The following is a 27,059-nucleotide window of genomic DNA, read 5'->3' on the forward strand; positions in this document are numbered from 1 at the left end:
CCCAAAGAAGAAAATGTATATAATGTACAAAACAGGAGTACAATATCTGAGCCACGGCAGGATCAGAGCAGCAATGACAGAGGCCAGAGCATCAACACATATGTTGCCTTTCCCCCGTAAGGGAATCAGAGGTTTCTTAAGCTGCTCGCTGCATATTAAGTACACCAGAATAAACAAACTGGTATTTCAAAGGGACTTTAGTGTGGGAGTTGGCGGTGTAGCCCCGACTGACAGAGAGTGTCCTGTTAGTGGGCAGGGGAAAGGTGGCACCACTACACAGTGCCGACTGTGATTCAGAGGGGAAAATGTTATCACAGTCGAGCCGTAAACAGAAAACGTTCCAGGGCTCCCCTACGGGATCTGGGACACAAACACATAAAGCTCCCTGTGCCGGAGGCCGCTGGAAAAGCAGTTTACAGTAAATTGAAATGAGGTCCCTTTTGATCAATAAAACGGCAGCAGGGAAGGGTATTGTATGTGCACGTAAGGAATGCCCCCGGATTACTCGCAGCCTGGATTCGGCTCGACCGCTGCAGCCGGATCGTTTGTTTGCTCGACGGCTCGCAGCGTGCGCCAACGCTGATGACAAATATTCAGTGTTATGGCATCTAAAATTAGGCCGGTTTGTTTGTGCTGATATTCAAATAGTCTGAGGTCATTTATTCAAAGGGCTCTTTGAAAATCCTGTGAGGTTTCTGGGGGTGAGGACATTCTTGGAGGGCCTTTGGATGGTTTCATAATGACAGAAATGGACAACGTGCGGAGGTTTGGACTTCTGCAGCATCAAAGTTCAGTCATGTTACTGTGGAAAGACTTTTATAACAACAACAACAACAACAACAGGCTGTAAATATGTAAAAAAGGGAAGATAAGCTTGGATAAAATATTGAAAGGGTTTCTATACAATTCCAAAACACAAATTCAAACAATAATCTGAATCCCACGTAACTTCAGCAGATGGAACTTGCTTGTTGGATAATTTATTTATGTTTGCTGGCAGCTATGATGGTCAATGTAATATTCGTAGCAGGTGAGGTGAAAAGGTAGATTCAGCTTGTTTCTATGGCAACCTTTTTTTCCATGGGATTTTTGCCTTTTTCTGGCTAATCGGGGCTGCTTCACACACAGAGCGTTCATCTTTTTAACCAATAACTTATATATTTAAGCAGATAATCAGGATTTATTTTGTCTGCTGCATTCGTCTGCAGTGTGATGATCTGAGAGAGTTGCTGCCATATAGCTCTAGTTTAGCAGATGTTATTCCAATCCGTCATCAAAAGACAGAATGTCTCATCGCTAATGTGACTGATAGGACAACAAAATGTAATAAAATGTCTAAGCTGTGTTTTCTTTTCATGTTCCAGCTCAATGGCTCACAAGGCCATGACCTTTCCCAAATATTGTAGATGTTTCATCATTTTCCAAAACATTTGTAGGCCTGGAAAACACATTTTCAAGATACACAACTCCTCCAGGATGTTCATGACCGTAGAAGATAGACTGAATTTCAACAAGGATCAAAGCGGACAGATCACATCTGAAACAAACAGTTCATACACAATATTTCTGTGTGCATCACAAAAAGTTGAACCGTGCCGTCTCACACTGCCACATTGCATTCAAACGTGTGCAGGAGCGAATCAAACTGGGCCAAAAAGGAAGTGTTCAAGTAAAGACAATGAGCCAAAGTATTTCTGAACCTCATAGTAAAACATTCACTTTTTGTGATATGAAAACAAACAAAGAAACTTCTGGATCAATACACAGCAAAGGGACTCATGTTATGTTCAGGTCCAATTCAATAAAAAATGTACGTTTATCCCAGTCCTTTCTAAAATATATATATATTACAGCATTCGATAATCCAGATCTATCATAAAATTGATCTTATTCCCTCTGTGGGATCATTTGTCAAATATAATCTAATGCTAATTCTCCACTATAATCACAAATACACTGTAAATGTGAACGTTTTCTAAAAGTAATCATTAGTGATTAAAGTAACTAGATCATTTCATTCTATTCATTCAAGTGACTCGTGCCATTGTCATAAAAACATCCCCATGTTTGTGGGCCAGCAGTGCAATCAGACTTCTCTACAGATAATACAGCTGGAACTCTTCCTCTCCTTTTCCTCAGTGACTCTATAGTGACACCTATTGATCATAAAGGATTAAAACTCCCAAAGACTTTATGTATGTTCTGTTTGTTGACTTGCTCACAACTTCTTTCCTCCTTGTTTGCCTTCTGTACAGACATCAGAGGTGAGACGGTTGTGGCAGAAGCTTCTGTGTCTGCTGAACATCGCCGATGTTCCTGGACGGGAAAAGACAAAACAAGTTCCTCAACCTTGACTATGCATCTCAACAATCTAACATAAAGTAGATCCATGTGCTTATGCTTGAATAGTTAATTATAAATGACATGACTTTTCTGTAGGTGTGTGAGCAGTTTGACGGAGCGATGCTTGGGAGCTTACCTCAGAGTTTGGGGGAGTCATGGTGCCTTTAATGTCCAGCTGTACAGCATCAAGGTCGTTTTTACCTGTGACCTGGGAAAGCACCACGAAAACACGGCGTTTGATGATTTGAATAGTCAGAAATGTACAGATAACACTGTTACCAGGAAGGGAGGGAGGAGGAAGAGGAAAGGGTCTGTGAACATCTGTGAATATCTTAAAACAATCGTACGCAGTCACACACGTAAAAAGGAGACACTATTGAATTGAACTGTATTGCATTCAGGTAGAAGACTTACATGACCTGGTTTCAGGCGGTAGCAGGATGCAAACCAAAACTTGTACTCATCAGTCTTAAACAAACTGCTCTTGGATGCCAGAGCACGGCTGTAGCTCTGGCATATCTCCTTCATGCAGTCCACACGGCACCATTTATCAGGACCTGCACGGAGCCAAGAAGAGGTTGCCAAGTATTTGAGCTTGTGAGATGATGTTGCTGAATAAAAAATGTGTAAACAATGTGAGTTTGTGCATATACAACATGGATTTCCCATCTGAATCCAGCCAATCAAACTGTTCAGTCAGGGGCCACCTAGGTCCAAGTTGTCACACCACAGACCCCTTCAACAGCAGTTTGTCATTATGAGGGACGACAATAATGACCTCTCCTTATCCCATGTTGGGATTATGATCCTTGGGATTCTTACATATGGATGGAAAATAATGCATCCTGATTGAACAGTCAATAGGTTTCTAAGGGACTTAACACGTCTACAGTAGTCAAGACAGGGTCCGAATTAAAAAAAAATAGTCTGGACAAAATTATTGATACCCCTTAGAAATTATTGTATTGTAGTGATCTTTCAAGCAGACAATTTTCTTTGATTAGTATCACAGGTGTCTTCAATCTTCATATCGGTCATTCAGCCTATTCAAATAGAGAACAGATATCTGTGTTGTTTGGCATCATTGTGTGTTGGACCCTTAACCTAATATTTTTTCGGACCCTTCAATCTGGGCTCAGTTTGCCTCTTGGCTTGACTTCACTCCCATGGACCTTAAACTTCCTCATAATATTAGCAACTGTGATGACAGTTTGAATGCTCTTGTAGTCTTTACCTTGACCACAGCAATGATTCTCTTCTCCTCTCAATGTTCAGTCAGGAGCACATAATGATACCAAACAGCACAGGGAGAACTTATCATCTGAAAATATCACTACAATCCAATTATTATCACTTCTACAGGGTATCAATAATTGTGTCCAAATCATTTCCATTATTTAAAATGATCCGTTACATGAAAATCAAAACTCTAAATGAAAATCGGAATGTCTGAATATAAAGTAAGTGAAAACATCAAGCAGCCTTAAAGACTCTGCTGTGCTTTTAGAGGAGCAGATACCTGTAGTTGAAAGATTTGGGGCCTGGTCATGTAAGGCTGATTTTGATTCCAGGATGGAGGACAGGCTGTCTGGAACACATAGTGCCTTATCTTCTGTGGATGAACCCCTCCTGTACTCATAATTAGGTGCCTTGCTGTGCTTCCTCCACAGGTAAGTCTGCCTCGTCAGACTCTGCCAATCAATCCCATCAACTTCAGTCTGTGTTGGAAAGAGCAAAGTGTGTTTTAAGTACAGTGGCTAGGAATCCAGAGCCAGGACCTTGAATTATGTAAATGTTTCATTAATGTGATCTATTTTCAGTGGAAGTCTTGAATAGCTGACATATATGTATGAAAGAAATTTCAAGGCGAAAAAGCTTCATACACAACTCCAGGACAGAAGACATCGACCAGGAGAGTCCGCATGGGTGTCTAACCTTCATGTCAACTTTGTATTTGCACACACAGTGGTCATCTCGGGTGTGCCTCCTTTGCATCCTCTCCCAGGAAGGGTGGAAGACCACAGGCTTGTTCCTGAGGAGGAGGGCGCGGGCTGACCTGGGCGGCTGTGGGCCATCTTTGGACACAGGGGCAGGAACCACAGTTTGATCCACAGGAACAAGGTGGTGGTCCTGGGGAAAGGCAGAGGTCTTCTCTAGTTTGAGGTCATGATCCAGGCTGGGCCGGGCCAAACCACAGTCTTTGTTGACCTCTGACCGCTGTGACCTCTTCCGTTCCCGATTTGGTTGGGATGTAGAACGTTTTTGCTGCAACAAAACCCTCCACTTAGATGTGTCAAGTTTGATTGTTCGTGATTGCTAAGTGCACATTAAAAGTATGAGATAGCGTGCGTCTCCTTGGAAGAAACTTTATTTTTCACCTTTTTATCATTCGATCGGTCCAAGTCAGCAGAGGGGAGGCACGTCAGTTTCGTGACAGCAAGTTGAGGAGATTTAACACTGTGGGCAAAAAGACAAATGGCTGCAAATGACATATAAAATGTGTTTGTGTCAAGGAAACCATTGAATGAAGAACGACACAAAATACAAGGGATGGCACAAACAATCTACAGCTGTAATGGCAAACAGAGATGTATTGTGTCTAACTGTCTTATAGGGACTTTGGATTCACCTTTGTTGAGCGTCATGAGGAAGGGAGTGACAGGAGCTGGGAACCCACATCACTATGGCCTCTGAAGACTGGGACACACTGCTGGAACCGGCCAGTGGGCTCATCTGAATGGGGCTCAGCTGCAGTAACAGTGAAAGCATGAGTGACAGTGAATTTGTGGACGATTCCTGACACCTGCCATTAACATGTCTTTCCCGAAAAAATCAATCAGTATTCAATAAGATGTTTACAAGCAGAGGACAGTAAAGTGTTGCAACTAATGTGTTTATTGTTTGCTGATTAATGTATTGATTTGTTTTACCGCTTCTTTTTAACACTTTAAACATACAAGTCAGGACTATTTAGCAAAAACCAACCTTGACTGTTTTCTTTTGTCTGGTTGTTTCCAGATGAGCAGGACCGGATGAGCTCTGCGTGAGATTCTGCACTTTTACCCTGCAGTGAAGTAGATAATTAGTTTCATCCGCTGACAAGTGTGACGCAATCAGACACAATGTAGGGTAAAATCAGTCAGTCAGCACACCATCTTTTCGCTTGCCTCGGTGAAGATGGCTGGCTGGTGAGAATGCATTGATCAGCTTTAGTGACATCTTGGGTTTTGGGAGAAAAGAGCTCAAAAGGCTTCCTGATGTCAGTCCATTCTGATGCGTCAACCACAGAGAGCATTGGAAATCTATCTCCTGATAAAGAAAGAACACACAAAAAGACTGCTTTTATGAATACTGAAAATATGACTGTATGAACCGATGATATGAACTCAAAGTAGGGCTACAGAAGTGGAGAGTGTGGCTACGTACCTTCTGCGATTGTTGCTGAGGCCCTGATGGAGTTGGGGGCCTTCACCATGCGAGGTTTGCCTGTACGGATCCGCTCCTCCGCCTGCCAGCAGGTCGAGTGGGAGCACAGAGCCCAGAGACAATGAGCTTCGTCCATAACGCCTGTGGACGAGTGAGGCGACCGTCAAGGCTCAGGCGGCGAGAAAGAGATGCTGTATTTAAAACTATTTTGAAGTTGAACAACCCAGTAAACCACTAGATCTAGAGTGGATGGGAGCGATACAGTACACAAGTTGCCAAATCTTATGTAAACTAAAACCTCTAATATAATAAAAGCAAGACTTACCCTTCAAATGACGACAATCAGAACTCTTAACTGTTCAACTACATAGATTTGAGACATTTGGGCCCATCCACAGTCTCAAGCTCTGAGTTGGCGTTTCTGTTGCTTGGCATCCAACAAACTAAAGCAGGGTCTGAAGCGCCCCCTGCTGGCCTCTGACGGTCACACTCAAAACATAAAACCTGCTAAGAACACATCTTTTGCCTAATTTAGACATGTTTAATCTAATGTACATCAATACACTCAACAGTTCAAAATACAGTCCTTTCAACGCTAATGTTTGTGACACACTGCATACACACACACACACACAGAACATAAGGGTTAAAAGCCACATTCCTTATTTATTTCCTGGAGCAAATATCAGATCACAAAAATTGGAGAAAAGTCATATTATTGAAGCAGCAAACTAATAAAAGCACAATCTTAAAGGTCGAGACAACAACAGGAGACTGAATCAACTGAATTTGCTGCATTCTGATGTAAAAAGTCGTCCAAAAGTCTACGGACCTTCCATCAACAACAAACATCACAGCATTTGCAGTTATTGGACATTATTTTGAAGTTCTGTCGTGAATTACAGGCTTATTAATCAATCCAAAAATCTGAGCTTGAGATCGTTCCTTTGTTCTCCAGTCAGCACGGCCGACACCGAGGTGAAGAGTCCAATTTAAATTAAGTTCAGCAGAGTCGACTCGTCCTCTCGGCTGGGTGACTGGAGGAGAAGCTGCTGTCCCATCGCACGCTTCTTTATAGTCATTGATTAAGACTCTTATCACTCTGCTAGTTTCTCACTTCAGCCAGTCCAGATCATCGTCGTCTTCGTCGTCGTCACCAAATAGCGGCGCTGGTGGAGGACGGCCCTTCAAGCTCTGGATATAAAGACAGAAAAATATGAATGTAGTCAGCTGAAACACAACAAACATGTCAGTGGAATGAAAAGCTAGAATTCCTGTTGTGCAAGCAGATTTAACAATTTTAGTCAAAAGTAAAGCTAAAAGCACTGATTGTCTTCACGTTGACACATAAGGGGAACAGTTGCGATGATCTAGGAGCTCAGACTGAGTTCTGCAGAGCCTTCCTCACCAGCTCATCCTCCTCTTCCTCCTCGCTGGGCGGTCCGGGGGGTTTGGTCGGAGCTGTGATCTGGAAAAATGGATCCTGTCCATTTTCCTCACCAAGCCCCCCAGTCACACTGAGAAAACAGAAGGAAGGAAGGAAAGAAAACAAAAAAGGCAGAAACACAGACGAGGAGGAGGAGAAGCGAGACGAGATGAAGCAAACGAGAAACAAACAACAGTTCAGATGGGTTAGTTCACACTTCGTTAGTTTGCAGGAATACATGAATAGTAGAGACGAAGCAAATGTTACAAAAGTGGCAAGATACTCCACAACAAAGAGCCGACGGATGATTATGCTGCAACTGAGTGTGTGGGTAAAGTAGTTTGACCTTCAATGGACCTAAAAGTATGTAGATGATGTAATAAAGTGTAACCTAGCTTCAGTTAATGCATACGTGACGGTCACAGTACCAATTTGAGTACTTCACTTCCTTTCCCTTTCCTTTTATTCCCTACTGCGAAAATCACACTCAAGCCTTGAAGTGAAAAAGCTGGACATTATGAATTGAATCGCCAATTACAAATACTAGAATCCTTAAAACGTTATATTGGAGCAGATAAGATTATGATGCAGCTCCTTGTCAGTCTATCATGTAAACATTTACCACAGGACAAAGACAACAGAAGCTGATGTGTGGAGTGTGTGATGAGAGATGATTGTCGTTGAAAAATGTCCTGCCAGCCGTGGAGAAAAAGAGAGATGATGTCATATTATGGACTCTTGGTTTGAGTACTGACCTGGACTCGTCTCCTGGGCTGTCCTGAGGGACGTTAGGTGGGGGCGGTGGGTTGGTTGGAGGTCCAAAGGCTTTTTGAGAGGCAGCGTTTATTTCTTCAACATGGCCTCCGTCTTCCACACTGTCCTTATGCACTTCATTGCTTTCTGCAGCATTTCCTTCCGATGATGATGATGATGATGATGATGGTGGTGGTGGTGTCTGATCAGGTCCATCATCTGCATCTACACGCTCACTCCTGTCTTTCTCCTCTGTAGCGTTTCCATGAACAGTGTGTGCTTCCTGTTTTAAGTCTGTTTGTTGTGTCTCCTCCTCCTCCCCCTGTAGCTTTGATTCAGCGGTCGTAACCGGAAGCTGATTTGTCGCCTCCAAAGCTTCAGACTTATCCTGACTGGTCACTAACTCAGGTAACATCGGTGTCTCTTGCTCCATTAACACTTCCTGATCAGCTTTCTGACCCAAATCAGCGTCACTGACTTGATGCGACTCCAATTCAGCCTGACGTACTTCCTCTTTTCCCTCCTCTTCTTCCTCCTCTTCTTCCTCTTTCACACTTCTCTCTCCATTCACGTGAACCTTCTCCTGCACTTTCTCTTCCCCTTTGACATCACTTTCTTCTGCCTCGTCTTCTTCTTCTGCTGCCTCTTCCTTTGTGCTCAGTGAAGACCCCGCTGTGCCGTTTAACAGCTGCAGGGTTACATTCTGGGAAGATAGAAAAATATGAATGAAGGATCAGTCAGTGTTCTTCCTGGTTCAACTGCTACAGTATGTTTAAATACACATGCACTGGGACTCCGATTGTGGAAAAGGAATGTCCACAATAGATAATGGTGGCATTTGCTTTTATTCTTCCATGTAATTGAGGCATGTATTGTGATGCATTCAGGTGCTATACCTTCTTCCTGTATACAGCACTTACCTTAATGGTGCCGACAATCACCGCCAGCACCGCCTCGCCGCTGTACGACTCGCTCAGGTCAAACTCCCTCCGTAGAGAATGAAACACTCCGTTCATCACGCGCTTCACCTGCAGGTACAGACAAGCTGTGATTACTTCCTTCAGTTAGAAATGTGACACACACATGAAATTCAGACAAAATGAATACTGCTAAATGAATATAGCCATTAATGACATCTACTTAAATGCTTTTATTCTCATTAAATTGTGATATTATAGCTATCCAGCCCTGCATTACATCACATTTGACATAAACATCTTCACACAGACACCAGTGAAGGTCGGAGGCTGTGTTGAATTGTATTTGGTGATATTGTGCCCCCTGCTGGTTGTAAAAAGAAAGCTGGGGAATAAAGACTTTGGGTGGGGTCCTGAATGTTCAGTGGTCTCTCCCTGACATCTGCAGGCAGTTCAAAGCAACTGCAGGGAAGAAGTTGTAAGCAACTCACCTCTGCTGTGGTGTCGCCTGAATTTTGATTCTCCTCCAGTTTCTGCTCCAGTTCAGCCACTTGTCCTTCCAGTTTCTCCTTCACACTTCCTGCCTGCTGCTCCAAGGCTGCATACTGACGGAGAACAATATCAAATGTGATGTCCTAAAGTGTGACAACCCATGACAAATGCATTCCATAGCAACGATGCACCGTTATGTGAGATTAGGATCGCAGGCTGTGCTCTTACTTTCTCCTGAAGGCTTTGGAGCCCCTGGTTCTGACTCTGGTGCTGCAGGAAACTCTGTTCTTCTGAATCCCTCGACTGTTTCAGAACCGTAAACTGTTGAGGAGGAGGAGGATAGACAAGAATGAAAGAGTCAACACATCGCTCACGTCAACCAACAATCTTTGCTTTGTTTCCAAAAAAAATGGAAATGCCGATTACGGTCAAACGACAGACTTTGTCAATGCTTCAAATTGCTCCATGGAATCCGAATTGCTGACAATAAACACAGCTGATCTGAACATTCCAGAGGTTATCAATGTAAGCCTTGTAAGCACTGCTGACATAATGACATACATCATCAGAATAACAGCTGTGAATCTTGGGAATTCATCAACAAAACACAGAGATTCTGTTTAGATGGCATTTTATACAATAGTATTCTAAGTAACGGGTAAAAAACTACAAACCCTATCTATGTTAGAAGACTAGAAGACTAACACATCAAGTTAAAGTAGCAACGACACATTTAGAGTAAACACAGTGTACTCTGGAGCTTAGACAGTGTGTGTGTGTTTGTTTTTATGGTGGCTATGTTGTTGACCTTTTCTTGTAGCTGGACAAGCTTTTGCTCCAGCGTGTCCCTCTGCTCTATCAGCTCAGCCGTATCTCTGCTGTGCTGCTCTTTAGCCGAGGCCACAGCCTGCTCACACTTCCTCTTCCACTCCTCCTCCAGTTCCACCTGCAGCTGGGACATCTGCAACACACACAAATACGTCCACGGTACAACCAAGCTTAGGAGTACAGTCACATAAGCCATCCTAAAGGTAGTAAGTGTTACCATGGCATCAATTGATTGAAGGCACTCAGATCATTCATATTCCTACTTGTTCCTGAGCTGGTACCTGTTCAGATGCAGCGTTGTCGGTGCTCGTCCTGGCCTTACGGAGCTGAGCTCTGATGTTGTCCATCTCCTGCTGACTGCTCCTTCGCAGCTCCTCCACTTCCTCGTCTCGACGCTGTCGCTCAGTCTGCCATTTCTTCTTCCTCTCAGACAGCGTCTAAAAAGGTGGGAGACAAAACTGTCAGCTCCTTATTTGACATTTTTAGCATCAGTAACTCATGAACACACGAAACCTCCTCACAGGCAACACCAACCAAATGTTTGATTGATTGAGGCCTCGGCAGCAAGGATACAACAAGGGTACTGATGAGGAAGATACTAAAGCCTTACTAGCTCTTCAGTTCAGGCTTCTTTGGATGAGAATATCAGTTAAAAGGTTAACAATTCATGACTTCACTGTAAAGTATTTAAGTGTTAGTGACCTCTTGTCCTCCGTCCCGTGCTCTACACAGATCAGCAAGGGAAATCAAAAGGTTTCCCAATGACTAAGAGCAGACATGCAGGGCTCATTATGAGGATTGTGAGTCACAAAGAGCTCATGGAGAAATAGATGAGTATGAGTGTGTGTGTGTCTGTGACCCCAGCTGGACTTAAATACCAACAGTGAACTCAAAAGAGGAAGAGGATGAACCATCTGTAAAGCACAATGATTGTCTTGATTACAGGACGAGTCGGTTACATCTGTCAAGCTTAGTTCTGGAATTCATACAAGTAAACATCTGGACAAGTCAACTGTCAACCTCAGAACTGGAGTTTGTTGTAGTTCTGCGCTTTATAAATGAAGTTGAATTGAATTGAAAACAGTGATGGGTACTGACTCGCTCCAGACTCTCTTTATCAGTCTTCAGATCCTGTACTTCCTCCTCCATGTTGTTTCCTCTCAGCTCCATTTCTTTGCGTCGTTGCTTCTCAGAGCGATACTGAGCCTGGACCTTCTCTGCTCCCTCCTTCAGCTCTAAAGCAACAAACACAACAAACAAGGACACACAATCGGGGCCATTGTGTGAAAAAAGCCAAAACACCATCCAGTGACCTTCCTCATTAACTCTCCAAGGCCAGGATATCATCTAATTAAATACTTTGCATTAAGAAACAAGTCAACACAAACCTTCTAGCTGTGTTTCCATGGCAGCAACACGTTTGCAGTGATTCTCACCGTCCTGCAGAGCAGAGGTGAGTTTACCCTGCAGTTCCAGTGCCTTTTGTTGGTGAATGGAAGCTTCTAGCTGAAGCTGAGACAGACGGGCTGTGGACGAAGCCAGATCGTCTGTGAGGCGGACCTAATAGAGGTACAGAGGGACAGAGAGAGGAGGCAAAGGGGGGGAAAGGGCCGATCAGCTTGCTGTAGTAAACCAAATCCAACTTAAAGGGACAGACCAACAGTGACAGCCGGGATGAGTGGATACTGGTGCTATAGGTGGTGTGAGCCTGTGGAGGAAAATGATGGGTGAACGATTGATGACTGATGGAAGATGCAGAAACGGGCGAAAAAGAAAAGTCTGTCAAGCGATCACTAAAGTATGAATTAAGCAAAATGATACCAGAGGCAGCGGTCAGATCTGGGTCAAAGAGTAGATGCACACGAGCCGGGTGTTGTTTACTACATCAGTACTACATCTCTGCTGGCTTGAGTTCTGTTCTGAGCGCGTGACACTGCTGATTTGGAGTTACACGCATTCCTTTCAGAGCCCTTCTGAGATCTTATGATTACGTCTCTATCTCGCTGGCTGCAGGGGGATCAAAAGGCAACATTGTGACGGGTCATTGTCAAACATGGAGCCTTGCTGATCATCTGACAGCGGCTTTCTCACAGAACTCTACTCTGAGTGTCTGATTGGGAAGGAACATTGACGTTTTCTCTCATTTTACAAATACTTTTTGACCCCAGCCTGGTAGCAGTACAGAGGGAAAATGGGCTCACCTGGCCCATGCACAGGTCCTGAGGCAGTGCATGCTGGGAAGAGAAAGCAGTAAGTGGTAGACTTCCTCTGTGTTAAATAACCAGGAGGGGTGCAGTTAGCAAAGTGTCAGCATAAGAGGTTTAATGCTGTAAGAAACCTCTCCCATAGATGATGTAAACATAAAGTCAGAGGCAAGAGTAAAGGAAATCTGCCCCAACTGCCCAAATATTATCATAGTGGCACAAAGCTTGAACTCCTCTTATCCTCAGGGTTAGGGACAAGCCTTTTGATATTGCTCACTAAATCTATTATCTATTATCTATCTAGTATCTGCACATCACATACTGCAAGGACATTCCAAGATGGAGGCTTTGCTGAAGCCATTTCCCAACGTGGCCGCCCGCTCACCTTGTCCTGCTCGGCCTGCAGTACTCTGGCCTGATTGTGTTCACTGGTGGACTTGAGGGAGTCGTTCCTCTGTTCCATCAGCAGGTTGCTCTGCTCCATGTGCCTACACAACAACACCACAAGCACATTTGATGAGCCTTCAAGAAGAAGTGAAGGATGGAAGAATATGATCTGGTCTTTTCCTTGTCAGTTTTAACTTTTCACTACTTTAAACGTGAACTAGTTTGCTGAGACTCACTTCTGGTTCTGATGGATAAGTTCCCCAATCTTGCGGTTTTGCTCCTCAATTCGAGAGCTTTTTTCAAAGACTTCCTTCTTTAAACATTCATTTTCCTAAGAAAAACAAATGTCAAGTCTAATTACGTCACAGTTCATTGGAATCATTTAATGTGACGGATGCTCTGAGAATGCAAAGTACTGGACTGTGCAGTTGTGTACCTGGATTATTCTCTGGATGTTGTGCATTATCATGGAGGTTTCCATTGACATACCAGACATACCCATGGATAGACTTCCCTGCCTTTGAAGGTCATCCATCTGTTACAAACACAGACATGAATCAGATCGACAATTATTATCTTAGAGCAGGTTCAGGAACATGTTCATGTCATAGAGTACAAACCTTCGAGGCCAGATGCTCCACTTTATCTGCCACTTTGCCAACAGCCAATCGGATCTCCGTATTGTGCTGTCGGGCCTCTGTCATCAAGAAGGAAGTCACATCGCTGGAGCCTAAATAAAACAAATGAAAGTTCATTTTATCTTTTGTTGTTAGATTGATAGATCATTTTTTCCTTTATTTTGCGCCAAACAGGAGAAGCATAGAGGTCTGTACGACACATCCCTGCTTTGAAGATGACGTGTTTCCACATACAACAAAGCTTCTTACCCATGTACGGGACAGTTTGTGTGGGGTAGACCTGGCCAACAGACGTCTGTGTGTTGGAGTAAGGCTATGAAACAACAACACAGGCTGATGTTAGTTCATTTTGCTCACATTTGTGTCCCTTCTCTCATTACTTACTTACTCGTCACTTGGGTGAAGAAGAAGAAGAAAGCAGAACACCCACCTGAAAGGCATGTTGGGTGTTGCTTGGCATCCCAGGCTGTGGAGGACCCGTGGTCATAACAGGGACTAAGGCAGAAGGTGCAGCAGTGTGAAAATGAGGATGCACTGCGGGGAAAACAACAGGATTAAACACAGAAGAACATGCTGGAGATACAGAGGCACACTTACACCTGCAGATTACACACTTAAGAGAACTGAAATGATGATGTCATCTACTGGGAGGGAGCACAGTTGTTGGTTTTGAGGAATACAAACACCATTTGTGTGGAACATACTGAATATCATCCTGTGATCATAGAAAGTGGCACAGACACGAGCAAGAGGAAGGGAACTTACTGTGTGGCAGGCCTGAAGCAGCAGAGGCCATCTGGACTGGAGACGGAGCAGCAGACTGCTCCTTTGCTCTGGACCCACTGGTGTCCTGCAGGAAAGAGAGGCATCAACTTACCAAGGGTTATAACTAAGTTTAAATTTGCCTGCAACGTATATGTATCCATATTAGGGACGATAAAGAACCCTAGTTGTTTCATATTGGGACTCAATTAGTGAATTAATGAATTTGTCAGTCAACAAAAATGTATTCAATGACAGATTAGTACTGCTATTTAGTTTTATAAACATTTGCTGTTACTGATATTTGGTGTTTTCCCATTATGTAATCACTACGGAAGCTTTGGTTTTGTTATTATTGTTGTGTTACTTTTTAAAACTATTTAATTGATTCATACGTTTTTATTGTTGCATGGGAGCTCTGATAAGAAAAGGAAGTCTGTGTAAATTATGGGCAAATTAACATAAATGAATAGAGAAAATGTCCCATCCCTCCTCTTTCATATCAAGACTTAAACCCTTTCAGGTTGAAAGGGAACATTTTTTCCTCACTTAGCCATTTGTTGAGGATGTGAACATGTTATTCTTATTTTTTTAATGTTAGTTTGAATAATATAGTCCTCTTTTACTTTTGAGCTTATAATGTAGTAGAAACCTGGAGGCATTTGTCTTTGTCTCCTTTGTCTGCTGGTTCAAACAAGTGTGAATTGACATGAGTCAGCCCTCAAGACAAAATGAACTTGCAGCTGAGAGTCCATTACGTTTTAGATCTATGATATGAAAGAAATGGTTTACTGGTTTTTCCTCCCACCTCAAGCTCAGAGTCGCTGGATTCCAGTTGGCTGGCCACCCCCGTCAGAAAGGGCAACATGGGCTGGCCCATCTTCGCCATGCGAGAGATGAGCTTGGCTTTTGAGGCATCTGGATTCTGAAGTTGGAAAAATAACGTCCATATGTAATTATTAAAGTTCCAAAGGAAGTGAACATAATATCTTTGGGACAGAGGAAAGAAACAGTGTTGTGCTTACAGCCAGCTGTTCACTGAGGGAGTTTGACTTTGCCCGAACTGGTTGTTCACTAAAAAAAGAAAACGGGTCAACAAATCAGCTTAAGTAGAATTGGATTGGGATAATGTGGTTAAATATTTGGAGAGGGCTTTATGCCTCACCCTGGTCTGCCTGGGCCTGAGGCTGCCGTATGCACTGGCGGCTCTGGGGCCAGATTCTCCATACTGGGGGCCGGCGAGGGAGCAGGAGACGGAGCAGCAGAGTCTCTGGAGCTGCCACTGGTCCGGTCAGACCCGTTGTCCTTGGAAAACTTCACCTACAGCAGAAAACACATCCACAAAAAAAATTAATTTGTAAAGGCACTCATTGTTGAAAGAGTTGGTTTCAGGTACTGGTACACAAGCAGAAAGAAGATTAAGAGAAAGTGTTACCCGTCGGAGCTCTGAATCGAAAATAAGAGTGCTATTAGCCGGGACCAAGTTGGGGACTCCCTTGGATCCGTAGGCAAGGTTGGGTGGGATGATGATGAGGCGACGGCCTGCCTTCCTCATCCCCAGCATCCCCTCTTCCCATCCCTGTTGATACATTAAGGACAGAGTAGGAAATAGAGATGATGAGATGCATAGATCTTCCACATGTTTTGGGATGAACTGTAATAGCTAAATGTAAACTCTTGTAATCTTGACACATAGCTTAGATAGAAGCGGTGTTTCCTCGAGGGACTGAACTCGAGCTCTAGTTATTTAGTCTGTACCTTCCAACAAAACTCACCTTAATCACTTTTCCACCTCCGATCTTCAGTCGCAGCAGCTTGTCTTTGTTTTGGTTGGAGTCAAAAATCTGAAATTGCATTGAAGATTCAGATTCAGTCCTGTGTCTGAATATTGATGGTGACAAAATGATGAGATTGTGTTCAGACAATGATGGTGGTAGTGTTGTTACCGGTCCAAGAGTGTGGTTCTGCAGGAGCCAGCCTGTGTACACCACCTCCAAGGAGTCTCCATACTCCACTGCCTGTCCCTCCCCCAGACTCAGGTCCTGAACCACCACAGCGTCTAAGGAGGGGGCACTGTTCGCTTTCGCCAAACAAACCTGATGCACAACAAAAGAACGACATCATTGTCTATCATAAGCATTTGTTCTGTTGTCGGAAACAACACTAACTTCCATTCTGGTGGTCAAACAATAAACAAAACAAAAGCTTTAACTGGGATACCTCTTTGCAGAAGTCTGTTGAGGCGTTCTCCAAATCAAACATCAATGACCAATTCTGTCTGTGGTCATCATAAAAAGTGCAGTAATTGTTCGGCTGTACCTGTGGACACAAAGCACAAGCATGTTGGCAAGAGCACCGAAAGAAAAGACAAAACAGGAAACCTATCACACACACACGACACAGATAGTTTATTAGCTCTATTCCCACCAAGAATCGTTCCTTGTATACAAATACTTGTCTAATAAACATTCTGCTCACCGTGAAAGCAAAGCCAGCATGAATCTTGGCGGTTGTCACTTGTTTCTGTTGGCTCAGGTAAAGAAGTACCTTGTACTGCAAAAGAGAAGAGTTCATTATTCACTACAAGCAAACCTTATTACAATAATTGCAAACAATCCACCAATTGGCCGAGCTCAAACCTCTTTTGTAGAGTGGGTGCCCAGTACAGCTGCTCCCAGCTTCCCCTGCTTCACATATTGGCCATCAATACTGCACAGAAGAGAAAATGTCAGGATAATTGAAATGTACCAGAAAAATGTCTGTTTCTTTGGTCAAGATCTGATCATGTATATTCATAACTCATTTTGTTGATATGATAGACGTTGCCAAAGGTATAAATGTTTGTCCATTTAACTCCTAGGGGGTATGGATAAATTTGTCCCGGCCATTTTAATTTGTTTTATTTTCTAAAATCTTCTGTTGCATCCAAAAACAAAAGCATAGAATTTTGTTATTTTCTTCTTATTTCAGTAAGAATAAAGGGGTTTGTTGTGTTTATGTGAAGGGCACCAACACTTTAAGTCACATCTGTAATTCATTCCACCAGAGGATGTAAATCACGGTCCATGTTCAAATTGTAAAGACAAATATGTAGAGCCCCTTCATAACATTGAAATTATTATAAATCCTTGCTTTGTTGAAGATGCTTACTATCTGAAGGCTTGTGCTGCTGTGGCAAACAACACTGACGGAGCTCCGGGTGGAGGCGCTGCTTTCTGGCCAGTTGGTGCTACTAACATACAAAAAGGTCAGTTGAGTTAAAAGTGTCCACAACTCATTTAGAATTATACTTCATTGGTTGATGTCATTGTTCAAAATATCTCACCTGAATTGGAGTTCTTCCTGGGCTGCTTTGGTGCCGTGTACTGGAACGACTCATTGCCCTGAGTGGCTTGTCGATCTAGTCCAAACAAGGAAGCCAACTTGGCCCTGAGAAGAGACAAAGTTGAAAGATATCTTTATCTCTGCACATCAAGGTGTCACGGTTTCATTCATTTGTTCTACTCGATGGTTAAACTAAATATAAATAGCTTGATTTTTGACTCAGCCGCTGACGGTGCGGTTAAGTCGATTTCCACTCACAAGGGGAAAACTATCCGCACAACTCCATTCCATCATGATTTGGGGAATTTGAAGAGTTAGTGTAGCTGCAAGCCACACTTGAACATTTCCTAACACCACTTTAATCCACAAGCATGTTTAAAACCAAGAACGGAATAGACCACATGTATGTAACAAGGACATGGTACAACATCAAAGCTACAAGGGAAAATCACACACGCCAATGTCATGACACAGTGACATTTCTGCTCATTTTCTGGAACCCCAAAATAAGACATTTCATCAAAGCCCAGGTAAACATCAACGCTGCCTTGTACCGACCCCTGGACCTCCTTCCACAGGTAATCAGTGGTATCTCCCAGAGCAAACGCGTTGAAAGCCTTGAGGCCCTCATCTCCGACGACAAGGAGCTGAGATGAGGAGGGGCAGTCTGTTTGCATGTGGGACCAAAAAAAAACCCTTCTAGTAACGTTCCAAACTTTCCGATCCTCGCCGTACCCTGCACTCTTGTCCTCTGGTGCGGTCACACCTCCATAGCAGATTCAGCAACATAGCAGGAGAAGCAGAGCCTGTGGAGGTCCAGTAAAGTGCCTGCAGCTCTACTGGGCAGAGATGATCTCAGGCAGAAGCCTCTAACAAGCAGCATGTGAGAGGAATTAGCCGCCATAACACTCCTCCCTCCCTCCTTTCACTACTTGCTCAGACCCTGCACAGGCTTCTAATGGTCACGCATTGCTGGTGAGCACAACACAGAAGACGGTCTGAGAGCTTGACGGCTTGTGAGTCTGATCCATAACAGAAAGGGTCACAGTCGTTTGTGAACAGCCGGGGATCACGAGTCTCTGTTAAAGAAGCGGGCATACAAATATCCAGATATGAATCGATTCATATCTTAATTGACCTTTGATAATCAGCTAGAAGTGATTCCTAACTTTCCTAACCTCTTTATTCTCCAATACTTACTTGATAACACTCGTATTTCAAATGTGGACTGGAACTATAAGGTGGTTCAGACTGTAACTAAGCAGAGTTTGTCACAAAACTCAACTTTTAACCATCAGTCGATACTGTTGAGTGTCTGCATTCATAATAATCGTAATAATCTACAAACTATGAAAGTGAAACGCCGTCACAGTGCGGCCTTGGCCAGAGCAGAGTTGTGAAAGATTTCATTCATAGAAAACTGATCCGCTTCCATGAATACCCATGGAGTGATACACTCAGTGGAGGAATAGTGCAAACATGTGATTACTCATCAGAGCAGGAGATTAGAACTGGGATGCAGCCGATATGAATCATGTGGAGAACACTGCAGAGAATTCTCCATGAAGTAGATCACTTAGTAGATTGCTTGTTTCTTATGTTTTCTGTTAAATGAGCTACCAATGTTACACACACACACACACACACACACACACACACACACACACACACACACAAATCTAGACAATGTGATTTCTTATCTGTAAACTACTCACTGCTACAGACAATAAAATCTTAGAGAGATATTTGGTGTCATTCGCTACTCGGCATTAATATTATCTTCATATAACTAATGTATTTCCCATCGCTAATAAGCGGGGTCACATTAAAATCGCCAGATTTACATAAATACTTTGATCCTACATGAGAACAGTGAGCTATTGTTAGCTCGGCGGCCAAGTGTTAGCAAACCAACATTAAGTCTTGCAGGCTACGAGCATTAGCTACACAGAAACAAACGTACCCTCCTGAGGGCGACAAGAAATCCCCGTCTTCATCGTCAGCTCCGAACATTTTCGAAATCAGAACGCTTTACGTGTGCAGGAGCAGTTGACTTGTTTGTTGAAGTATTATTCCCCCTTCATGTCTCTTCCTGTTTGTGGTGGTGTCAGCTGACTTTCCACCTGATTCCAATTCACGTTTCCTTGGCTGACACTAGAGGGCGCCACAGGGTCACTACAATCAATATTTCAAGCTGACTTTCCACCTGATTCCAATTCACGTTTCCTTGGCTGACACTAGAGGGCGCCACAGGGTCACTACAATCAATATTTCAAGCTGACTTTCCACCTGATTCCAATTCATGTTTCCTTAAACTGCCACCAGAAGGCACTGTAGGGTCAGTGCGATCAATACTGTAAGGAGGAACATCACAGTTTCCTTTCGCAGGATTTTGTTCTGAGAAAAGAAGCTACACAAAGCTGTTGAGAGTGATTGTCTAAGAGTCCGGTCGTTAAGAAATCCATAATTATCATTTAACTAGGCAATATTGTGATCAAATGTTGTATTGTGTGTCTTCATTTACTATTTTTGTTCCTAGAGAACACTTTTTTTGTTTCTTTCAATGTTTCCTCATAATGTCACGTTTTGGGGAGTGTTTCCTTTCTCTAGAGAGAGGGTTCTATGTTGGGAACATTTGCTTTGTGGGCCTGTAAAGCCATTGGAGACATTGTGTGTGATATTGGGCGACACAAATTCAATCATCATATACAATTATCACTGTGTTAAAACCCCCATTACTCCTTATTATATACAGGACACCCCTGAATTCCCTGAAGGCACCATGTGGTTCTTGGATTGCTCTTCTGCAACAACTCTGTCTTAGTAGGTATTGCGTTTCTTCTCTATATACAGTATTTATACATGAATGAATGATTTAACCTTAATGTATAAATCACATGAAATATTACACATGGTTCTATCCAAACAGACATATTTTAAGAAATTCTTTCCGTCCCGGGTCTATTTGGGTCTTTTACTTTATCACAAAGTCTGACAATAGGAAATATTGCCAGTGAAATTCCTCTATATTGTGTTGTAGCAAATTAAAGTTTCCCATTTCCCAGAATTTCTGTTTATGGAAAATATTGTCTATTCGGTGTGTGGAAACCTTGCCTGTATGCTATTTTGATTATGATTGGTTGGCACAGCACACACACATTGGTCATGATGCTGAACATAGATCGGATGTCAATGTAAACATAATAGTACCTTCCTCCCATCATCAAGTCAGTTTAATGTCTATGCTCTTCGTCTTTGCCAAGTTTGTTAAAAGATGTATTCCAAGTAGCATTTTGATTTATCATAACAATGTTTCTATCATGGTTACAATTAGATGTAATATGTAATTAAACCATATGTTGGGTGATATGAACCTGTGAATGTTATAGGAAAGCAACTGCCATGATTGATGTGTCTTGCATGTTGTTAATGTTATGTTGCATTGTTTGCCTGCTTTTACAATAATAGGAATTAAGATTGGAGAATAATCCAGTTATTCCTGATTTCGAGGATTTATGTTCATCTAATCTGTTTGTAAATGTATGAATCTATATGTGGTTTGTACTATCAGTGTTCATTTGTCAACTAAGACTTCTTCTGCTTGTTTCTAAAATTTTAAGGGTCAAATTCTTCATTGATCATGCTGAACCGTATCATGTTTATTAATGACCCTTCATCCCTCACAGCTCCCCACTAATCCACCAACACACACACACACACACACACACACACACACACACACACAGACCATTAAATATAATCCATTTGCTTTACTCTCTGTCAGTATTTACACATGATCATCTTACAGCAATATTATGTTATGGCACCAAATCCATTTTTTTGCCTATCAAAAATATACAAAAATAAAGTTGCATCTGTTTCTTCCTTCCATCACAGTGATTGTCAGTCCATTTTGTTTTGCTGCATGTTAGGAAGAACTATGTGACTTCCTGTTCCGCTTTGCCCGACGTGTGGACGGAAATCGTATGAACTCAAAGTGTTTGCTTTGGTCCGTGTTGGGGAAGGGGGGCGGGCCTTTGTGCAGCCTCTTGATGAAATGGACCTCTCTCTGGTTCTCCCTCGTCCTGGAGGCTTTGATGGGCCTCCCTTTCCTGGTGAAAGCTACATACCAGCCCTCATACTTGGCATTCTGGAAAGCGGTGTAATTGTTCTCCAGCACAATCTCTGTGAAGATACAATCCCTGCTCCGACCATTAGGCTGTGGAGAGGGAGAGAGGAGACACACATGACAGGGGGATCAATATCAAAAACACAAAACCTACACAGCTAAACAGGTTTCAAGGTCAAACTGAGCCACCAATTTCTCAGATGGGGAAATTTTAGGATGATAGTGTTTTATCACATGAATGCACATAAACCAAAGCATCATAAACAATCTCATAACTATCAGGCTGACATCCAATATCTTTCATTTCTGTTTCATGTGTAATCTTCCTGGTTTATTCTTTAAAACCCTTAATGTTGATTACTTCCAGCATGTGAGGAAACTGTGCAAACCTATGTTACATGCAAGTAATATGACACATTTGTGCAGGTTTGTGTTTAACAGTAACACCAGTTTTACCCTGAACTGTTTTTTAAAAGCAGAAATTCAACTTAGTGTGTGTGTTTACAAAAGGCGAGACCTGTTTGGCAGTGAAAGCCTTTTTCAGAACGTCCTTTTTTATCAACTATCAGCAGACATTAGCGCAGACATGATGAGGAATGGATTTATGACTTGTCATGGGAGCCAGATATGTGAATACATCTTTTCCACTTCCATGAAGGAAGTGGAGGGTTGACATCTGACCAAACACACTCGCAGCGTACCAGGGGAGGGTACTTTCCCCCCCGTCCGATGTCCTCTGCTAGCCAATGAGACTGTGTTACTGTCGCACACGCCAATGAGAATTCTGATTTGTTTTTCCAGCAGATCATGTCCTGGGATGAATGACAAGCTGAGAGACTACAGGCCCGAGCTCTCGTCTTAGAGATAGAAAGCTCAGCGGTTATTTGATCGGAAAAGCTGCTGATTTCAAGCCAGTTTTCTTCCGAATGCATTCTATTTCTGCCTTAATCCGGATCTGTTCTTCCCAACAGCAGGATTAAACTACAGGTAACATTAGGGTCTTATTATAATAATGAATCCAATCACTCTATACCAGATTCAAACTCGTCCACGGTAGATTCAATCCTACTCTGTGTTTCAGTGTCACCCCCGTTTCAACACTTGTAAGTTGCTCTTAAAAGAAAAGCAGCATAGGAATTTAAATCATACCTTTCCAACGAGTTTGCCCTTCCGGTTCATGCAAAGGTAGCGCCCACTTTCTGCACCTCTTATCCTCACCCGACTGCCGAAGGTGTCCGTCTCTACAAAGAGGCGAGCTGCAGAACAGAAAGGAGAGATCATCAAAGAGACGCATTAAAAAAAAGATAAACAAGATGATAAACACAGCTCAGCAAACTCATTCCATCTCTTTTAACCAAAATTATCCAGGAGGAGACAGAGTTAATGAGGCATTCCATGTGTTCCTCATGTGTAATTGTGTGTTATTCAGCACCCACAGCTGAGAAACAAGCATTCCTCTGCTGCTCAGACTAGATTCAAATTAAAGAATGTTTTAATCATTGAGCTAAAACTCTACAACTATAAATATAAAGTCTTATGTCAGGAGGAACACAGAGAAATTCACTGTACTAATCAACGATACAAGTCAATAGACAAATAGTATTGTTCCACATTTAAGTGTTCTAATAGCAGCAGAATAAACACTCTCCAATGAATTGGTCCTGATTGTCCCAACAACTAATTATAGTCATTGGGCATTACAACAGCCATGCGTATTGGGCCACAGAGACAAAGGACGAGGCCTAATCAGCCACTAATTCGCCAGACGATGGTTTCATGGATACAGTGGGGAAGCTGAATTAACATACAGGCATGAAAACACTTCACAGAGGGGAACTAACAGCCCGGAGGTGAAACTCCTGGTTGTCCCTGAGGCCGAGAGCCCACAGCATGGAGCCTCCAGAGGAACCACAAAACATACACACACTGACAAGGAGCCTCAAAATAGAATGCCATTAGATCAACACTTTCTATTAGATTCCTTTTTAAATATAGTTGACCCCATACCTGAAACTTGGAAAGCATTTTCCAAACTCTGCACCAAGGTCTCTGATTGAGACCATGTGCTGAAATCTGAATTAATAATCCTTTAATTTTACTATTATAAAAACAGCATAAAGTTTAATATAAGTCCAACCATGACTGTATTTCCTCCAAAACAATATTTAGACATTCAATGGGTTCCAGACTGACACGTGTGACATTGGAATCCATTTTCTAATACAACTCAACCAACAATTCAGCCTGATTTCTGTGAATGGTCTGTAAGTGAATGAAAAAGAAAGAAGAACACGTTAGCAGCAGGTTCTTACCGTATGTGTTTCCATCCTCGGCGGTGGCGGTGACCCTTTTGCCCTGAATCTGGACGTGTTTCCCGCTGGTGCGGCTGTAGAGCTGGTAAACTCTGACCTGTCTGCGGCTGAGCTGGTCCGTCACTGCGCCCTGCGTCCTCACATACTGGTTAAAATTAGGAGACGGGTGATTCTCCCCCTTTTATTATGTAAAGGGAAAAATAAAATCACATAATTTTCTTTTTTTTTCTCTAATCTGGTATAGAGCCAATTAAAAAAAAAAATCACCAGGAAAAAAATAGATTTGATTTTAAATTTCCCCCACTTTTCTCTTCTAAAATCAATATTATCCATAATTATTGTGATTATAAAGTTTGGTGTCTGATTATAACGGAGCTATTTCATCTCTTATACTGGCAAATAGATAAAAATATAAATGTCAAGCTTCTTACCTGTGCGTGGCACCACAGCACGAAGAAATGAAACGATCTGCAACAATAACGATCAAATAAAAAAGTTAGTATGAATATCACTTCTACAAACAAAATAATGTAAAGTATTAGCAATCACGTCTTACATGTAAATACAGCGCTGGTTTATTCCATACATTCTTCTTTTTATATCATCCGATCAAGGCATAAATCCCGGAAGGATGCGGTCAAATAAATCCACACGTTTGAGTTCCCAACAGTACAAACACGCTCGACCTGTCCATCCACGTCAAAAGAAAGACTCCTCTAAAGACCTGATCCGGCTGACTGACGGCTCAAAAGCTCTCCAGAAGATCCGTGCGGCGCAGCAACAGCAGCAGCAGCAAAAGCAAACCCGACGACACCCATTATAAAAGATGATTCCTCTTCATCTTCATCATCTGCGTGGGACGTTCGCGGCTCTGCTCGGGGTTCATTTACAGGTTGTTTTTTTGAAAAAGCCCTCTGTTGTCTCACCGTTGTCTCCACGCTGCTCACTGGTTGAAGTGTTAGAAAAAGGCAAAAGTCCCTCCCTTGAAATGTCTCTGTTGTGGGTGGGCAGCGGTGGGACGGGGACCCCCTGAAGATGATTTTATAGGGTAGTACGCACACACGCAACTGAACTCCTTCACGCTTAAAACGAGCAACAACAAAACACCGATAGCCACCTCCTCTCTCTCCCCTCTCTCTCTTTAATGCAGACAATTACCGCTGCATTGTATTTAAAAGTAGGTAGATTAATGGCATCTTATGGGTGTGGCAATTAGTGTGTTTAAAATACACCCCCCCTCCCTCTCCCCCCAACACACACACGTAGACCCTTCTACACACACACACACACACCCTCTTCCCTTTAATCTTCTCGGGATGTTAACTTGGTCGCACTTCCAGCTCATGTAAAAGGACCCAAAACAAATCATTGAGACAAAAGATTGGTTTCATCCTCAGATAAAAAATGCAATCAACATCCAAAGACCAACAGGATATGTCTTCTCTAGTGCCAAACAACTACTTGAAAGAGAAGAGAAGAGAAGAGAAGAGGATAGAATAGAATAGACATGTTTGTATAGCTCCAGATGAGGCACAGTTTTTTTGTGTTCTTGCACTACAGTGTAACACGAACCTCCAAGTGCCTTCACATCTCGCCCTTCTCACATTCCCCCTTCTTTCCCACCCCCACACCCCCATCGCCACCACCAAGCCCCATGTCGAGGGGCAGTAAAGTGGTAAAATGCAGCAGTTAGGCATCTCTGACATGTTGACCTGCTGTTGACTGGGCGACATGAGCCGCTAGCCAGCTGACACAGTGGACACAGCAGCAACTGATTCCTCTTGTTAATGTCACCGCTGATCACACTGTCAGTGTCATCGTCCATCAGTCAGTCCTGCTTTGGTATGAGCTGACAATATGACAACAATCAATATTGTTTAAGTCAGACACCGAAAACAAAGAATAAGAGTGATTGAAAGAGCTGACCCACGATTCTACAACATGATGCATTGTGTCTGTGTGTGTGTGTGTGTGTGTGTGTGTGTGTGTGTGTGTGTGTGTTGTAATGAGCCTCTAATTAGCCTAATCTCAGCTTGATGTTGCCATGACAGATACAACATCAGGTTAAAGGAAGCACCATAAGAGTGATCTGCCACTTTAATTATAGATAAATGATTCCCACATCTGTAGAGAGGTTATTAATGTCATAATCTCTCTAACATACGATCGGTACACAAGAAAGAAATGTCCAGGAAATGAATTTAATGTGTGTCCTCTGCTGTTGCTGTTGTTGGATCATAATCCATGTTTTCATTTCATAGATGTGATCTCTATTGTCTTTGTGCGTTGGAACAAGGCTCCACCAACATCACGTTAGGCCACATTGATAATTTTAAATGTAGGTCTTCTTCTCCTTCCCCTCCTCTTCCTCCTCCTTTTCCTGACCTACTGGGACCCGATGTACTTAAAGGACATTTCCACACATTATTTGACACCAAAATGTTGTTTGCCTTCCTTGGTTTGGTATGAATTTGGCCATTGAGTTGCACATTCATATCTCTACTCCTTAACCATAACACTTAAACCCTAAACAGTATAAATGTAACAATACTTAGAATAGATGTTGTTTGAGAGTCTCCTGGTTGGCCTTGATGTCTCTGAACACAGAGGTGGAGTTTGTTTGCGTGTATGTGTGTGTGTGTTTGTCGTCCTCTTGTATGTTTGCTCAAGATCTTACTAGTTACCTCGACTCTTTACAGTTTTTCTTTTCCCATCTTGTGGCCAAAGAAATGCAGATAAAGAGTTCTTATCGTGTTCAGTACTTAAATAAAGTACTTCCTTATTCATTTTATGTGCTGCTCTATTTACAAGAGCTATAACTAAGAATGATATTTGTATTTGGAGTGTGTGGTTGTGGGTGTGACGGACATTGCTGGTGTCATTACTGTGGAATTCACAGATATGCGGCTATGTTGTGTTAGGTGTCATCAAGATGTTTCAGTAGCGGGAGAAAGAAGAAAAAAAGGAAATACAGCCTCATGAAACGCCACTTGTCTATCCCTCCTCCCACCCTTGGAAACACACACACACACACACAAAACAGACTCACATGCTACAAAGTGACACCATGAAACCTGATCTTATGTATTCGTGTCTCAAAAACCAATAAAAACACCGT

General features: G+C 42.6%; 2 protein-coding genes and 2 long non-coding RNA genes across 7 annotated transcripts; all 4 read right to left on the minus strand.

Annotated features, from left to right (window-relative positions):
* Positions 1 to 1,820: 1,820 nt before the first annotated feature.
* Positions 1,821 to 3,280, minus strand: LOC143000269 (uncharacterized). Its single transcript, XR_012963610.1, has 3 exons — positions 2,758 to 3,280; positions 2,480 to 2,551; positions 1,821 to 2,316 (listed from the first exon to the last, which is right to left on the minus strand). It is a non-coding gene; the product is annotated as an uncharacterized LOC143000269 (long non-coding RNA).
* Positions 3,281 to 4,721: 1,441 nt separating this feature from the next.
* Positions 4,722 to 5,409, minus strand: LOC143000167 (uncharacterized). Its single transcript, XR_012963597.1, has 3 exons — positions 5,329 to 5,409; positions 4,973 to 5,091; positions 4,722 to 4,800 (listed from the first exon to the last, which is right to left on the minus strand). It is a non-coding gene; the product is annotated as an uncharacterized LOC143000167 (long non-coding RNA).
* A 1,000-nt stretch (positions 5,410 to 6,409) lies between these two features.
* Positions 6,410 to 19,627, minus strand: fkbp15b (FKBP prolyl isomerase family member 15b). Of its 4 annotated transcripts, none has more exons than XM_076149464.1 (29): positions 19,464 to 19,626; positions 17,502 to 17,605; positions 17,327 to 17,405; positions 16,816 to 16,885; positions 16,655 to 16,729; positions 16,397 to 16,495; positions 16,123 to 16,272; positions 15,952 to 16,020; positions 15,612 to 15,755; positions 15,342 to 15,496; positions 15,202 to 15,250; positions 14,985 to 15,101; positions 14,180 to 14,264; positions 13,845 to 13,948; positions 13,664 to 13,727; positions 13,397 to 13,506; positions 13,213 to 13,311; positions 13,013 to 13,107; positions 12,775 to 12,877; positions 11,574 to 11,745; positions 11,284 to 11,420; positions 10,467 to 10,622; positions 10,166 to 10,318; positions 9,586 to 9,678; positions 9,357 to 9,470; positions 8,869 to 8,976; positions 7,951 to 8,651; positions 7,178 to 7,286; positions 6,410 to 6,963 (listed from the first exon to the last, which is right to left on the minus strand). In XM_076149464.1, exons 1-29 carry the CDS (start codon positions 19,511 to 19,513, stop codon positions 6,883 to 6,885), a joined length of 3,645 nt encoding a protein of 1,214 aa, XP_076005579.1. In that variant the 5' UTR covers positions 19,514 to 19,626; the 3' UTR covers positions 6,410 to 6,882. The 4 variants fall into 4 exon arrangements, with proteins under 4 accessions (XP_076005579.1, XP_076005580.1, XP_076005578.1 ...); XM_076149465.1 differs by having other exon boundaries at positions 13,845 to 13,909; positions 17,327 to 17,408; XM_076149463.1 differs by having other exon boundaries at positions 17,327 to 17,408.
* A 1,801-nt stretch (positions 19,628 to 21,428) lies between these two features.
* On the minus strand, positions 21,429 to 24,529 carry fgf17 (fibroblast growth factor 17). Its single transcript, XM_076149487.1, has 5 exons — positions 24,498 to 24,529; positions 24,373 to 24,409; positions 23,942 to 24,119; positions 22,779 to 22,885; positions 21,429 to 21,719 (listed from the first exon to the last, which is right to left on the minus strand). Exons 1-5 carry the CDS (start codon positions 24,527 to 24,529, stop codon positions 21,429 to 21,431), a joined length of 645 nt encoding a protein of 214 aa, XP_076005602.1.
* Positions 24,530 to 27,059: the final 2,530 nt, after the last annotated feature.

The sequence above is a fragment of the Genypterus blacodes genome, unplaced genomic scaffold, assembly GCF_046128005.1.
Source record: "Genypterus blacodes isolate CSIRO-AG114 ecotype Tasmania unplaced genomic scaffold, CSIRO-AGI_Gbla_v1 ptg000045l_1, whole genome shotgun sequence".
Taxonomy (NCBI): Eukaryota; Metazoa; Chordata; class Actinopteri; order Ophidiiformes; family Ophidiidae; genus Genypterus; species Genypterus blacodes.